The 15,916-nt window shown below is 52.0% G+C and overlaps 1 protein-coding gene across 5 annotated transcripts in view; it reads right to left on the bottom strand.

Moving 5' to 3' along the window:
• Positions 1-15,916, bottom strand: part of ABCB9 (ATP binding cassette subfamily B member 9) — a 42,216-nt gene that overhangs the window by 17,551 nt on the left and 8,749 nt on the right. For 2 of the 5 annotated variants that reach the window (XM_004753145.3, XM_004753146.3), the window contains 4 exons: positions 13,583-13,717; positions 13,391-13,472; positions 4,659-5,343; positions 118-232 (listed from right to left, as the gene is read on the bottom strand). In XM_004753145.3, the coding sequence (XP_004753202.1) occupies positions 118-232; positions 4,659-5,259 (716 nt within the window). In that variant the 5' untranslated portion in view covers positions 5,260-5,343; positions 13,391-13,472; positions 13,583-13,717. Of the gene's footprint in view, positions 1-117; positions 233-4,658; positions 5,344-10,475; positions 10,686-13,390; positions 13,473-13,582; positions 13,718-15,916 lie in introns of those variants that run through there. The other 3 variants (XM_004753143.3, XM_045073517.1, XM_004753144.3) reach the window with 2 other exon arrangements.

Here is a 15,916-nt window from a genome sequence, read left to right as displayed (position 1 = left end):
CCATGATGAAGGGCTGAGGGACAGGCTCTCCAGGGCCCTCTCCAGGGGCTCCCCGACCTCCCTCCCCCCGCCGCCGTGGGCCTGGAGAGGTGGGGTGTGGGGGCGTGAGCAGGCTACCTGCCGATGGCCAGCAGGCACATGACAATGACGGCCGTGCTGAACTGCTCCATGCTCTTCTGGATGACGATGCCATCAATGGCCCGGCCAGTGTAGTAGGGAAGGAAGGTCTCTCCTGCCAGGAGACAAGGTGGGCTCAGGGGGCGTCTATAGCCAGGGGAGCCCGTACCCTGCCTCCACTCGCTCCACTGACCAGGTACTCTGTCCTGGAGAACTCCTGCTTCTTGCCATGGCAGGAGGTGGGGTGAGGGCCCGTACAGCTTCAGGCCCCCCTCTTTTCAGAGCAGGAAACACGGGTTATTGAACAGATATAGACGGGGGCGATCTTGTTAATAACAGCCACCAGGCCTGAGCGTGCGGAGCCATGGGACTTCGGCCCCTCTGCACAGACACGGCAGCCGGGCCTGTTATCACTGCGTGTTGCAGACGAGGGCAGTGGAGCTGAAAGATGAGATGAGGCCCACTGGGCCACACGGCCAAAGTTCACTTCCTTCTTCTCGCTGGCGGACGGCCCAGAGTCCACATTCTAGAACGTCAGAAGCCGTGGCTACCCTGGTTCGGGGCACTGCCGGAACCACCACCAGCGCCTTTGGGTGGAGCGCTTTGCCTTGTGCCAGGACTTCCCACCCGTTGTCCTCCTGTATCTTCAGAGCGTGCCGGGTGGGGTGGGGAGAGGGGGCGAGCGGGACTCACCCCCATTTCACAGAGGTGAATGGGAGGAGACTCAGAGGCGGAGTGCTCTGCCTGGGACACCAGAGGTCACACGGCACAGGGCAGGTAAGAGGAAAGGCCAGGACTCAGATGCAAGCGGGCCTCCCATCGAGGGGCTCCTCCCTAGCCCCTTCCCTCCCAATAACCCGGAAAGCCCGCTCTCAGCTTGTGGGGACGACGGACACGGAACTGCAGGTGGTCAGACCAGGCCGTGTCCTCACTGCCACTACTGCTCCTCCCACGGGCGCAGCCCGGCATACAGCAGAAGCTCAGTAAGGGTCCTCCAAGGAGACTTGGCCAGCTCTGTGGGAGACAGGGAGGCCTTCTGTGGGGTTCTGCTGCCCTCTGCTGGTCTTGGCATAGAGACCACAAGGTGGCAGCCTTGAGGGCCTTGGTCCCCATGGTCCTCTGCTAGATGGGGTCCCTCACCACCACTGTGGAGCCCACCTGAGCTGAAGTCCGGCCTCAGTTCACCCGAGGGGAAGACAAGGGCATCAGCGAGCTCCAAGGGCAGCTCCAGCAAACACCAATCATAATATTAAGCACAACAGACACTTGGGGGCCCTTCCTGGGTAGCAGGCACTGCGTCAAGCATGTGCGCAAACTCTTGTTAAATCCACACAAGAATGGGGCACCTGAGTGGCTCAGTGGGTTAAGCCTCTGCCTTCGGCTCAAGTCATGACCTCAGGGTCCCGCGATAAAGCCCCGCATCGGGCTCCCTGCTCAGCAGGGAGCCTGCTTCCCTCTCTCTCTCTCTGCCTGCTTCTCTGCCTGCTTGTGATCTCGCTCTGTCAAATAAATAAATAAAATCTTAAAAAAAAAAAAATCCGTGCAAGCATCGCACAAAACTCTCCAATCCACTGGCATATCCTGGGGCTCCACCTTCAAAATACAGCTGACCCTTGAACAACACAGGTTGTGCAGGTCTGCTTACACACAGGTTTTTTCCATAAACGCGGTACAGGACTATAAATGTATTTTCCTTATGACTTTTCTTTCTTCTTTTTTTTTTTCTTTTAGAGAGAGAGAGAGAGAGAGAGAACAGGAGCAAGAGGAGAGAGAGATGCAGGCTCCCCGTTGAGCAGAGAGCCCAATGCGGGGCTCGATCCCAAGACCCTGAGATCATGACCTGAACTGAAGGCAAAGGCTTAACCCACTGAGCCACCCAGGCGCCCCTCCTTGTGACTTTTCTTAGCAATGCTGTCTTTCCTATAGCTCACTTGATTGTAAGAATACAGTGTATGATACATAGGACATACAACAGATGTGCTAATCTCCTGTTTATGTGACCAGCAAGGCTTCTGGGCAACAGCAGGCTATTAGTAGTTAAACTCTTGGGGAGTCAAAAGTCATACCAGCGTTTTCAAGCAGCCCCACATGTTCAAGGTCAACAGTACCTCCAGATCCAACCTCTTCCACTGCCCCTACTGCTCCCACCTGGGTTCAAGTCTCCGACCTCACCTGGACTTTCTCAGCCATCTCCTGGTTCTCCCGCTGCCACCCTTGTCCCCAGCAGCCTGTTCTCCACGAAGTACACAGTGGGGCCCTAGGAAACCCAGTCAGACCTGGCCACTCCTCAGGCTTCCAACTCATTCAGGGTAAACATCAAAGCCCTGACAGTGGCCAGTGGTGCCCTACAGGACCAGGCCCCTGCTACTGCCCTGACTTCATCTTCTGCTCTCCTTCTGTCTACCTTCCCACACCACCCCAGCTGCGCTGACCTCCGCTTTTCCTTTCACAGCCAGGCACCTTCCTGCTTCAGGACCTTTGCACGGGCTGTTTCCTCTGTGTAGAGCATTGTTGCCCTGGATATCTGCTTCCAAATCTCTTTCAAATCCCATATGCCCCCCAATAATCTCATAGGTGTGGCATCACGATTCTTCCCATTTTACAGATGAGGAAATCACGGCAAAGGTATTTGCCCAAGGTTTTCTAGTTGGGTTGGAAAAGAATTGTCATGTACTAGGAGATGCTCCATTGGCTGACTGAGAATTATCAGTAGTCACAGTCCCTACCTTGTGGGAAGTACTCACTTTTGCCAGCACCGTGTTCCAGCTTACCCAACTTTCATAAGAGCCCAGCAAAACCCTACTTTTGGGATGAGAAGCTGAGGCTTGGCCAGGTTCTGTAACCTTGACTCAGGTGACCAGTGCAGTTGGGGGCCTGGTCTCGAGTCCAAGCCCTTAACCTCCACTCAGTCCTGCAGGCTGGCAGACTGCTCCACGGTATTTTAGGACATCTGTATTCCCCGAGCACATAGCAGCTGACAACAGGGCCCCAGCAGGGGGCGGAAACGAGGTCATGGGTGACATCTGGCTACACAAGCGGGGCGGTTATGTGTTCATTCATTCCATGAGCCGGCCTCTGTACCGGGTTGTGGGCTGGGGTGGGGTGGGGACGACCCGGGGTGAGTCAGATCTGGCCAAAACGGCCCAAAGGGGCTCAAAGCCTGGTAGGGGAAGCAGGACAGTGGACTCATGATTTTCATGTCACTAGTGCTACAGCTGAGGTGCAGATAAAGAATCGCAGTCACTGTAATCCAAGAAGGCTTCTTGGAGGAGGGGATATTGGGACCTTGAGACATGAGCAGGGAAAACTCTCTGATTAAATGGAAAAGGGTCAGCCCAACACTCACAGGCACTAAAATATAGTGGGAGCCTTCTAGGTTCCGGGAGCTGTTCGCAGTGTCTTATCCATATTAGCTTGCTGAACCTCATAAGCCCGATCACGACTGGTACTGCTATTATGCCCATTTAACAGATGAGGAGACCGAGACCCAGAGAGGTTAAGTAACTTGCATAAAATCACAGAGCAGCAGAGGGTTTGGGACTGAGAAGGCAGAAGGTCAATAGTGAGAGGACAGGGGTCAGCTCTGGGCCTACCTGTCCTCTCTGAGAACAGTCTGGGTTTGGGGCCACTCCCAGATGCTGTTAAACGTGTAACAACTCAGAACGGCTAGACAACTAGTAACAACTCAGAGTGGCTCTCAGAACCCATGGAATTTTGACCTTAAGATGTCACATTCCCACCTGCCTTATCTGAAGAAGCGCTTTCACACTGGGCCAGAACCAATAGTAACAAATACATATTACACGACAAACCCGGACACACTCACTTCACACGCAGGCACATGTACCTAAAATAAAAGTTTCACCACACAGTACTGACGCTAACCACAGACACCGTGTTCTGACGGTCTCTAGTATAGCCTGCTCTGTTACAAAAAATGCTTTGTTTGACCCAGTGATCCCACTTCTGGGAATTTAGCCTACAAATACACCCACATTTATATGGAATGTATACAAACAAAGTTATTTACTGTAAGAGAAAAGACTCGAAACAACTCGAAGGGCCAAGAAAAGGAGACCAACTAAATGATCTCTGGACTGGCCTCACAGGGGACTATTATGCAGCCAAATAAAGGAATGAGGTACTGACTGGAAATTTCTAAAATATGTCATTAAGTGGTAAAAGCAAGACGCGAAGTAACGTGTGAGAGGTGGTGAGAGTAACAGGTCCGTTTTTGCTTGTTTGGCTTTCATCAGGAAACACTGGGAGAATGTATACAAGAAATGAATAAAAGTGGTTTCGCACCCACTTGGAAGCTTCCAGAACATTTCCGGTAGTTAGCCCTCGGCAGGGAGATCAGGGCCGTCAGAGGCAGAACTGGGAATGGAACTCTCAGTATTCACCTCTTCACATCAATTTGATGTTGAACCATGTGAACAAAATGTCAAAAGATTTAAGAGGAAGGACGCAGCGGTTATATAACTCCCCCCACACAAATTGCTTTCCGGGGTGCCTGCCAGGCCCCCGGGCTCCTCACTTACCCAGAGCTGCCACAATGAGGAAGAAGGAGGCCGCCACGAGGAAGGCCACGTCAGGCTTGGTGTAGGACAGCAGCTTTTGCAGCGTGGCCCCCGATGCCTGCTCACGAGGGGGTCGGGGCTCCCCGGGGAAGCCGTCAGCCTCGGCCTCAGCCCCGGGCTCCAGGGCCTTGGCGTCCGGCCGCACCGTGGACAGCAGCCACCAGAGCATGAAGGAAGCGGCGAGCGAGATATAAGTCCACACGAAGAGGGCCCAGAACCACGGGTCCCGGACCGGCTTGCGGACCTCGGAGAAGAGCAGCAGCTTCACCATGGTGTAGATGCCCACAAAGAGGCACACGAGGGCGATGACCGTCCAGGAGGCCCGAAGCCGCCGGGGCCCCAGGGCACTGTTCTTGGCCACACCGATGGTGGCTCCCAGCAGCAGGCAGCTGCGGTAGAGGCAGGCCGCCCAGAGGTCCAGCACCGAGTCAAAGATGTTGAAATGGCGGATGTCCTCCAGCAGGCTGCGGTCCAGGTGGCTGAGGATGTAGATGGCCGTGGTCATGCCGACGTCCATGCTCATGAAGGCCAGGGTCACCACCACCGCCTTCCACAGCTGCATCCTGCTGGCTGGCGGTGGGTGCGTGCCGAGGAACAGGCTCTAGCTCATGGGGGCAAGGCCATGGTCCGTGGGGCGAGGCCAGACCTACCGGGGGCAACAGGGCAAGGGGTTCAGGTTTGCACCTTGGTGGTTGTGCGCCTCGGTGTCCCCCATCTGTGGGAGGGCAGTGACGGGAGCACCGAAGTCATAGGACTGGTGGGAACATCCCATTCATTCAAGGAGTGCTTCCTGAGAACCAGTGGGTACTGGGTGGGCCAGACTCTGTTCTGTGTGTTAGGATTTAACAATGAACACACACAAAGATCCCTGATTTTGTGGAGATGACACACCCACGTCAGAGACAGACCAACACAATAACTAAATGATACAGTGTGGTAAGAGCTAAGAGCTGGGGGGGGGGGAACGGGGCGCAGGGGATGGGGGGGCGATCGGGAGGGGAGAACAGTCGTAAATAGGGTTCCAGGGAAGACCTTACTGTGAAGGTCACACTCGAGCAAGACTAAAAAGAGGTTAGGGAGCCCGACACGCGGATATCTGGGGGAAGGATCTGCGGGTAGGACAGACAGTGCCAAGGCCCTGAGGTAGGAGGGTGCCGACGTGCTTGAGGGATCCCACAGGGTCAGGGAGGTGAGGGTGACGGCACCTGGATGCAAGTGAGATAAGCAAAGAGTGCTGTTTTTACTAGTAGTAACTAGTAGGAGTACTAGTACTATTATACATTACTAGGACATTACTAGTAATACTATACATTACTACTACTGCACTACTACTAACTTCTCTGAACCCATTTCCTCATTTTTAAAACAGCATGAGGTTCGGTGCATGAACATCTGCTCTGGGCACAGTGCCTGGCACATACCCATTGCTGCTGATTGTTACCACTGTATACAGTGCGTGCACAGTAAATGTTTGTTTCCTGTTCTCCCCAACTCCAGCCTTAGACCAAGAAGTCGGGGGATGGGGTGGTTGGCCACAGGGCCTAGAGCAACCCAGGGACTTTCACATCTGTCTGGAAGTTTCCAGAATATTTTCCTTCAGCCCAGGTTGCCCTTTACCCCCTCACCTAGACCCTATTGGCTTTCTGGAGTTTGATGTCTGCTTTGGCCAAAGCAACCCCCCCAACACTGGGCCCTTTGGGGCTGAGCCAAGTGCCTAGGAGACCCGAGGAGCTGCGGGGACATGGCAGGATGCAGGCCTGATGGCAGTGTTTGGAAGTGAGACCTATCCAGGGCAGGATGGGGACTGGGCTAGGGGTGTGCCTCTGAATGCTACCTCTTGACTTGGGTCCATCCGTTTTCTTCCTGGGGTATTTGTCATCTGATCTGCAAAATGGGCAAAGTTCTGGAGTCCCCACGTAGAAAGGAAAGGCATGGAACGCCAGCAGGGGTCACTCTGAGTAGTGACTGGGATGGGGGTCAGCTAGAGAGACCCCTTCCCCTACAGCTCTGGTGCTCAAAGGCTAGTGGCTCACATTCTGGAGTGACAGAAACCCCACAAACCCTATGAGGCAGTTGCTTCCACATTCCCATATGTAGTTGGGGGAAACTGAGGCACAGAGAGGCAAAAGCATTTGCCCCATATCACTCTGCCAACAGAGGCCCACAGCAGGACTTGGGCTAGTATGTAAAGCATCCCAGCACCTAACTCTCAAACTCTGTACAGCAGAGCGGATGCCTAGTAAGTATAAGCAAACAGTTATGTAACACAGCCCTTCCTCTGGTCCTGGTCTTTTATAGAATTTTTATTTTTATTTATTTACTTTTTAAAGATTTTATTTATTTATTTGTCAGAGAGAGAGCATAAGCAAGCAGAGTGGCAGGCAGAGGCAGAGACAGAAGCAGGCTCCCTGCTAGAAAAGGAGCCTGATGGGGGACTCGGTCCCAGGACCCTGGGATCATGACCTGAGCTGAAGGCAGCAGCTTAACCGACTGAGCCACCCAGGTGTCCCTTATAGAATTAAAATTTTTTTTTTCTAAATAGCATTTAACTTTATCTTATATTTTAAGTAGGCTCCATGCCCAATATGGGACTTGAACTCATGACCCTGAGATCAAGACTCACATGCTCTACTGAGTAAGCCAGCCAGAAGCCCCAGGCCCAGCCTTTTATACAGGCCATGCACTATATGTGTTTGCTTATTTAACCCTTGAAACAACTTGTGAGGTTTGTACTATCCTCAACCCCATTTAGCAGATGGAGAAATTGAAGCCCAGAGAAGTTATGAACTTGTACAAGATCACACAGCTGGTGAGCAGCAGAGCGGGATTTGAACCCGGAGCTATCTGGCTCCAGAATCTGGGCTCTAAACTATGAAGCTAAAACACTTGTCAATTCAAGTGCTGATAGGGAGTGTTTGTCTAAGGATTTGAATGCATGAATGTGATTTGAATACATGAATCTTCACAAGAACCCTGTGAGATAGAATCTATTATCTCCATTTTACAGTCAAGAAGACTGAGGCACAGAGAGGTTAATTGAGCTGTCCTAGATCACACAGCTAGGAAGTGGCAGAGCTGGGATGTGAATCAGGCGGTGGAGTTCAGAAGTCTGTGCTCTCAGCTCCAAAGCCCTAATGCTTCAAACAGCCTCTCCAGGGGTAGGCAAGACCCCTAATGATGCTGGGAGAGGTGCAGTCTGAGATGTAGAAAGGACCCAGGGGCGAAACAGCCCCTGAGCCTGGGCCCCGTCTAGAGCCTAGCATTTCCAGGTAGACTCAAGTCAGTGCTAGAGAAGGATCCCCTGTCAGCATCTGGGGCTCCAAGGAAAGCCAGGACTGAATGGGGCCAGGGGCAAGGGAGGGAGCAGGGCAAGGGCTGGTGGGAACAGATACCCCCTGCCCAGTTCCCTGCTCCACCCCGAGCCCCAGCTGGGCTGCCAGCAAAGGCTTCCGTCTGCTGCAATGCAGAGGCCTTGGGAAGCCAGTGAGTGGGTGAGCGTGAGTCGGAGCCCAGGGAGGGATGATCCTGGCCCAGTGCCGCACCAGGCCTCCGGGCCAAGCCACCGCCTGCTACCCAGGCCCTGCCAGCCACCTTGGCTGTTGCTCACCTCTTGGTGGGCACAAGGAGTCCTTTGGCCCTGGAAGGGAGCTGGGGTTCAGAAGCAGATGAGGAGGCAGATCTGCCCGAGACCAGCTGAGGGACTTGGCCCACTCTTCCTGCTCCCACTCCCAGTCCCTGGGGGAGTTCCTTCCCAACACCCCTCCACTTAGGGTGACGTCAACCCCATTTGACAGCCACCAACACCCCAGCTGTCTACCTTCACCAAAATAAGCAAAGTTTCACACTCCAGCATCACAGACTATCTGAATCACATCGTATGGATGGGGAAACTGAGGCACAGGGAAGCAGGGGGTGAAGGCTGTCTAGGGTCACCCGGCAGGCTGAGCACAGAGCAGCTATAGCACCAAGGCCTCATACTCCCAAGTGCTGAGTCCTTGTAGTCCAGGCTCTGATGGAGCAGAATCCAACTCGGGTCGGGTTACAGACCTCAGTGGGGACAGGCTACTCTGTTATTTTTAAAGTTACTGAGCAGGAGGATGAAAGGGACAAGACCACCAGGCAAGACTGTGAGGAGGGGAGGATGAGGACCATCGGGCTGCTTGGAGGCCCAGTCCCGCTCTCCAGCTTCCGTTGTCTGGAGGATGCAGCTGAGCTCAGCCAGGTGGAGCTGGAGGGCTAAGTGTGAGCACATGGGTGACGAGAGTGGCCCGAGGGACAAGGACAAGGTGGTGGCCAGAGGCCAGAGCAGGCACTGCCCAGGATGTGACAAAGCCTGGGGAAGACAGGGGCAACTGTCTTGGCTTGCCCCCAGAAGCTAAGGAATGGCACAGGGTTAGCAACTGACCCCTCCCCATAGGGGGTCCTGCCAAAGGCTTTGTCTCAGTAGAAATGGTGGTCAGGGCACCTACCACTGTCAGATGCACAGAAGGAAAGTGCAACACATAGGAAATAATAAATGACAACTAATATTACAACCGTAACAGCCACTGTTTACGGTGTGCTACTCACTGCCTAACAATGGGCTAAGTGCCCAGCATCTCCCATTCGAGTTCATCCTTGCCACTACTGTGGGAGGTCCTCGTATGATCACCCCCACTTTAGAGATGGGGAAACAGAGTCCTGGAGAAGATAGGTGGCATGCAGAGAACAAGCAAAGGCAGGACTGAAACCCAACGCTGGACTTTCTGGACGGCACGTGCCCAGGCTACTCACGGACCTAGGTGGTCCAAGCAGCTTGGTCCATTCCTAACTTTTCACCCCATCACACAGCAGCGGAAAGGCCCATTCACTGCTCAGCACACTGGCTAACAGAGGGTTGTGTCCCAGGGAGGCGGGTGTTCTGGATGCAGTGCCAGATGGGGCTGGGTCCACTTTGTGCCATCCTGACTCCAGCCTTACTCAAGCCACCGCATCTGATGCTGGGACTTGCCCTCTCTCAGAGACTTGGGAAAGTTGTTTCGGGTAACTCATGGCTGGGGAGCTACGGTGGCCCTTCTACAACCCTCCCCTGATCACCTGCCACCTGCCCTCTGAAGCAGGGATGGAGGCCAGCCTGTCTCCAGGGGGTGGGGCAGAGGGCAGGACAGTGAATCCTGTCAGACCAGCTTAAAGCTGTTTTCAATGACATCAGGTGGGGGAAGGGGGCATCCTATTTTAACACAGATCCAGAAATAAGGGAGGAGCCCCTGGGAACCCACAGGCCTACTGCCAGGGTGGATGCGTGTGGAACGTCAGCCCACTGACCAGCGAGGGAAACTGAGGGCTAAGGCAGGCCCAGGTCGGGCCCCCCAGGCTTCTGCCACAGCCAGGGTGCTCAGGACCCGTGGGCAGGCGCCCGCTGTAGAACGTGGGGAGCCACGGGAAGTCGCACCATTCCGATCCCGGGGGGAGAAAAGCCATCGCAGGATCCTCCCCCAAAGCCACCCCCACCATTTTCCAAGAGGCAGCGGCGCGTGAGGAGTTAAAAAAAAAAAAGCAACATTCGTCCTGCGGGCGCGGAAAGGATGCTGCTGCAGGGATGGGGGGCTGGGACCTGCAGCTGAGGACGCCTGGGGACAGGAGCGGGGGCGAGAAGGCTCCCGGAAGGCTGCCACCTCCAACGCTGCCGCCTACTCCACCTCGGAGGCAGGGGGGCCCCAGACGCCCCCAGCCTGTGTCCGGCTTGGCACCTCGGCCTGAGAACGACGTGTTCGGTGGGCCCGGGCGCCGCGCTCTTACCTGTTACCTTACCTGGCACCAGGTGAGCCGTAGGGAAAGGGCGCAGGGGGCTCGGGTCGTCAGGGGCGCAGGTTCCGCGCGGCTCATTGGAAACTGCGCCCGGCACTGCACTCGCTCCGCTCCTCCCGCCGCTCCTCCCCTCCTCCCACCCGGGCTGCGCCGCGGCAAGGTCGGAGCCGAGCGGGGCGGGCGCCCGGGCCAGCTGACGGGTGGGGCGGGGCGCCCGGACGGGGCGGGGCATCTGGGGCGGGGCCAGAGCTAGCCCTCCCCCCACCTGAGACGGGCCCCGCCCCCTCCCGCCTAGCCCGGCCCTCCTGCTCTGTGCTCCAGGTCTGGAGGCCCCAGGCCCAACCTGGTGGGGGCGCTAGCTCTTTACTGGGTCTTTTCCTCTGGAGGGACAAGCCGCCAGCCCCTGTGGGAGTTACGATCTTTGCTTTTTCCTTCCTTCATTTCCCCCCTTCCTTCTTCCTTCCTTCCTCTTTGTCGTTCTCTCTTTTCTTTCTTCCAACAAATATTTGTGCAGCACCTACTATGTGCCATCTGTCATTCTAATCTGTTGAGAGGCAACAGTGAAGAAACAGAATCCGGGCCCTGCTGGAGCCGGCACTCCAGTGAGGGAGGCAGGCAAAACCTACGATGCATAAGTCAATTACATCTGGTTGGAAGGGAAGATATTTTAGAGAGAAATGGAGGGCAGGACTGTAGGGATTGAGAGAGGGGAGCAGCAATACCCACTGAGTGACTGCTAGGGGCAGCGTGCTAGGAATACAGCTGAGTGTGAAAAAAGGAAGACCCCCGGGGGCGCCTGGGTGTCTGCCTTCTGCTCAGGGTCCTGGGATCAAGCCCTGTGTCGGGCTCCCTGCTCAGGGGGGAAGCCTGCTTGTGTTCCCTCCCTCCCTGTGTCTCTCTCTCTGTCAAATAAGTAAATAAAATCTTTTAAAAAAGAAAAAAGGAAAAACCCCATCCTTTGCAGAGTAGGGGAGACAGGAAACCAACAGGTAAGTACGTGAGATCATTTCATTTAGTGGTAAGTGCCATAAAGGAATAAAACTGGGTGCGGCCATGGAAAGTAACACAGGGCCACTCAAGCTGGGAAGGGGTCTCTGGGAAAGGTGCAAGGTGAGCAGGCTTCTGGGCAAACAGTGCGGCCTGAACCAAGAACCTGGGACAGTAGGTCAAGGCTCAGAGGCGGTGGCAGGTGGGGCAACATATCCCCTCACCCCTCTATCCTTCAGTCAAAGGCTTAAAGCACCCCGAATTTAAAACAGCCTCTGCCACTCACACGGGACAGCCTCCTTCAAGGAGAATTTGGCAAAGTTCAGATTTTAAAAAGCATTTTTTTTTTGGCCCAGTAGGATTTTCTTCTATAGATAAGACTGGTCGAGGGGAGCAAAGATCCTAGTTTGCAGATAGTTACTGTAGTAGCAAAACTCTGAAAATACCCTTAATACCCTTCCATAGGGAACTGGCCAAATCATTACAGAGCGGGGCTCAACAGAAAAGTGCGGCAGGGAAAAAAAGCAACGTATGTTTGTATGTGTCTGCATACAGAAGCTATGTATAGGTATGGAATGACCTCCTAAATGGATTGGGTAAAACCAAGGGACAGAATAAAGTTGGAGCAGGCTAACATTCATGCAAACACAAAAAGCAAATATATGATTGTATGTGAAGAAAGTATCCTGGATGGGCTATCCAAAAGTCAGAGTGCCTCAGAGCTGGGTCCAGATCCAGGCTCCGTCATTTTTGCTGAGTGAAAACAGCCGACACAGTATTGAAGGAGGAAAACAATGTTGTAGGACTGACACTGCCTGACTTTCAGACTTACTATGAAGCTACAGTAATCAAGTCAGTGTGGTTTTGATGAAAGAATAGACACACAGATCAATGGAACAGTATAGAGAGTCCAGAAATAGACCCATGTAAATACAGTCAACTGATCTCTGACAGAGGAGCAAAGGCAGTACAAAGGAACAAACACAATCTTTTCAACAAATGGTATTGGAAAAGCTGGACATCCATATGTTAAAAAAAAAAAATCTAGACTCAGACCTCACACCTTCCACAAAAATTAACATAAAATGGACCACAGACCTAAATATAAAATGCAAAACTATAAAACTCTAAGAGGATAGGGAAAAAAAATCTGGATTTTTCTTGGCTATGAAGACGATTTTTTTTTTAAAAAGATTTTATTTATTTATTTGACAGAGAGACAGATCACAAGTAGGTGGGGGGGGGCAGGCTCCCTGCCAAGCAGAGAGCCCAACACAGGGCTCCATCCAGGACCCTGACTGAGATCATGACCTGAGCCGAAGGCAGAGGCTTTAACCCACTGAGCCACCCAGGCGCCCTATATGAAGACGATTTTGGGGGCAACATCAAAGGCACGATTCATGAAAGAACTGATAAGCTGAACTTCATGACAATTAAAAACTGCTCTGCAGGGACTCCTGGGTGGCTCAGTGGATTAAGCCCCTGCCTTTGGCTCAGGTCGTGATCTCAGGGTCCTGGGATTGAGTCCCACATCGGGCTTTCTGCTCAGCAGGGAGCCTGCTCCCTGCTCCACTCTGCCTGCCTCTCTGCCTACTTGTGATCTCTCTCTGTCAAATAAATAAATAAAATCTTTAAAAAAAAAACTGCTCTGCAAATATATGGTCAAGAGAATGAGACGACAAACCACAGACTGGATGAAAATATCCACAAAAACCTGTATCTGATAAAGTCTGTTATCTAAAATATGCAAAACTCAACAATAAAAAAATAAAAAACAGCCAAATTTTAAAAAGAGGCAAAGACCTGAACAGACACCTCACCAAACGAGATATACAGGTGATGAATAAACATATGAAGTGATGCTCCATGCCACGTTATTAGGAAATTGCAAATGAAAACAACCTGATACCATTACCAACCTCATAGAATTGCTAAGATCCAAAACACCGACAGCACCAAATGCTGGGGAAGACGTGGAGCCACAGGAACTCTCATGCACTGCTGGTAGGAGTGCAAACAGTACAGTTACTTTTGGAGGATTTGGTGGTTTCTTATAAAACTAAACATACTTTTACTGTATGAGTCAGCAATCACACCCCTAGGTTATTTACCCAAATGAGCTGAAAACTGATGTCCACATAAAAGCCTGCAAGCGGATGTTTATCGAAGCTTTCTTCATAATTGCTGGACCTTGGAAGCAGGCAAGAAGCCCTTTAGTAGGTGGATGGATCCACTGTAGTTGATCTCTGTCAAATAAATACATAAAATATTAAAAAAAAAAAAAGAAAAAGAAAAACCCCATCCTTTGCAGAGTAGGGGAGACAGGAAACCAACAGGTAAATACATAAAATCATTTCATGTAGTGGTAAGTGCCACTTACTTATATGTGGTCCATCCAGACAATATACTATTATTCAGTGATCAAGCCACTGAAAGACATGGACGAAACATAAATGTCAATTACTAAGTGAAAAAAGCCAATCTGAAAAGGCTATGGGATGATTCTGATTATATGACATCTGGAAAAGACAAACCATGAAGGTGGTAAAAGGGTCCATGGTTGCCGGGGTTAGGGATGGGGGAGGGATGAAGAGAGGGCGCAGAGGATTTTGAGGGCAGTGAAACTATTCTGTATTCTGTATGAGACCGTGATGGTAGGGATGTGTCATTCTACGTTGTAAAAAACCACAGAATATACAACTCCAAAAGGGAAGCCTAGTGTACACTGGGTAATAATGTGTGGATGTGAAGGAATGGGTTGTAACAGATGTACCACTCTGGGAAGGGATGTGGACAGTGGGGGTGGGGGTGAGGCATATGATCAATCTTTGTACTTTCCACTCAGTTTTGCTGTGAACCTTAAACTGCTCTAAGCAGTAAAGTCTAGGGGCACCTGGGTGGCTCAGTTAGGTGTCTGTCTTCGGCTCAGGTCATGATCCCAGGGTCCTGGGATTGAGCCCCGCATTAGGCTCCTTGTTCAGTGGGGAAGCCTGCTTCTGCTGCTCCCTCTGCCTGCTGCTCCCCCTGCTTGTGCCCTCTCTCTCCCTAGCAAATGAATAAAAATTGTTAAAAAAAAGATTATTTATATTAATTTGACAGACAGAGATCACAAGAAGGCAGAGAGGCAGGCATTGGGGGGAGGGTGGTGGCGGGAAGCAGGTTCCCTGCTGAGCAGAAGTCCTGATGCTCAGCTTGATCCTGGGACCCTGGGATCATGACCTGAGCTGAAGGCAGAGGCTTTAACCCACTGAGCCACCCAGGAACCCCAATAAAATTTTTAAAAAATATTTTATTTATTTATGACAGAGGGAGTGAGAGAGGGAACACAAGCAGAGGGAGTTGGAGAGGGAGAAGCAGGTTCCTTGCTGAGCAGGGAGCTGATATGGGACTTGATCCCAGGACACTGGGACCATGACCCGAGCTGAAGGCAGACACCCAATGACTGAGCCACCCAGGTGCCCCCAAATAAATAAAATCTTTAAACAAAGTTAAGTCTGGGGGCACCTGAGTGGCTCAGTGGGTTAAGCCTCTGCCTTCAGCTCAGGTCAAGATCTCAGGGTCCTGGGATCGAGCCCCGCATGGGGCTCTGTGTTCAGCGGGGAGCCTGTTTCTCCCTCTCTCTCTCTGTCTGCCTCTTTGCCTATGCCTACTTGTGATCGCTCTCTCTGTGTCAAATAAATAAGTAAAATCTTAAAAAAAAAAAAGTTAAGTCTGTTTTTAAAATGGTTAAAATGGATTTATGTTATGTGTATTTTATTGCGGTAAATAAATTACAGTGTTCCCAGCAGCTCATTCATGACTTCTCCAAACTGGAAACAATACAAGTGGCCTTCATCAGCAGAATGGCTCAGGGGATGGAGTGGTCATCTGGTGGAACACTAGGCAGCCACAAAAAAGCACAGTGCTGCCACTACACAGGACAACAGCCATGAATCTCAGCAACAGAATGCTGAGTGAAAGAAGCAGTATGCAAAATAATACATAGTATCTGATTTTATCTGTATCAAATTCAACAACAGGCAAGACTAATCTTGGCTCTTAGGAGTCCGGGTAGTGATTAGCCTTGGGAGGTGGGTAGTGGCTGAGCAGGGACGCGGTGAGGGCTGGAATGTTCTGTTTGGGGGATCTGGATGCTAGTTACATGGTGTGTCGTTTGTAAAGATTCACCAGCTTTATTCCTGGGACGTGCCCTTTTTTAATAGTGTGCTCTATATAAAATCGTCTGTATACAGATACATATATAGAAATATTTACACATGCAACACCCATATACTCCCGTACATATACATGCATACCCCTCCCCCACCAATACACTCTGGAATCAGATAGAAGGGTGTGTGCTGTAATTCTGGTCCTGCCACTCACTAGGTTTATGACCCTAGACAGGCCCCTATACTTCACGGAGCCTCATCTGTAAAATAGGTTTAATAATACCTCACACAGGG

The sequence above is a fragment of the Mustela putorius genome, unplaced genomic scaffold (genome assembly GCF_011764305.1).
Source record: "Mustela putorius furo isolate JIRA1106 unplaced genomic scaffold, ASM1176430v1.1 tig00537248_pilon_pilon_pilon, whole genome shotgun sequence".
In the NCBI taxonomy this organism is placed as follows: domain Eukaryota; kingdom Metazoa; phylum Chordata; class Mammalia; order Carnivora; family Mustelidae; genus Mustela; species Mustela putorius.
The sequence above is the reverse complement of the archived record's forward strand: the minus strand, read 5'-3'. Positions and strand labels throughout refer to the sequence as shown.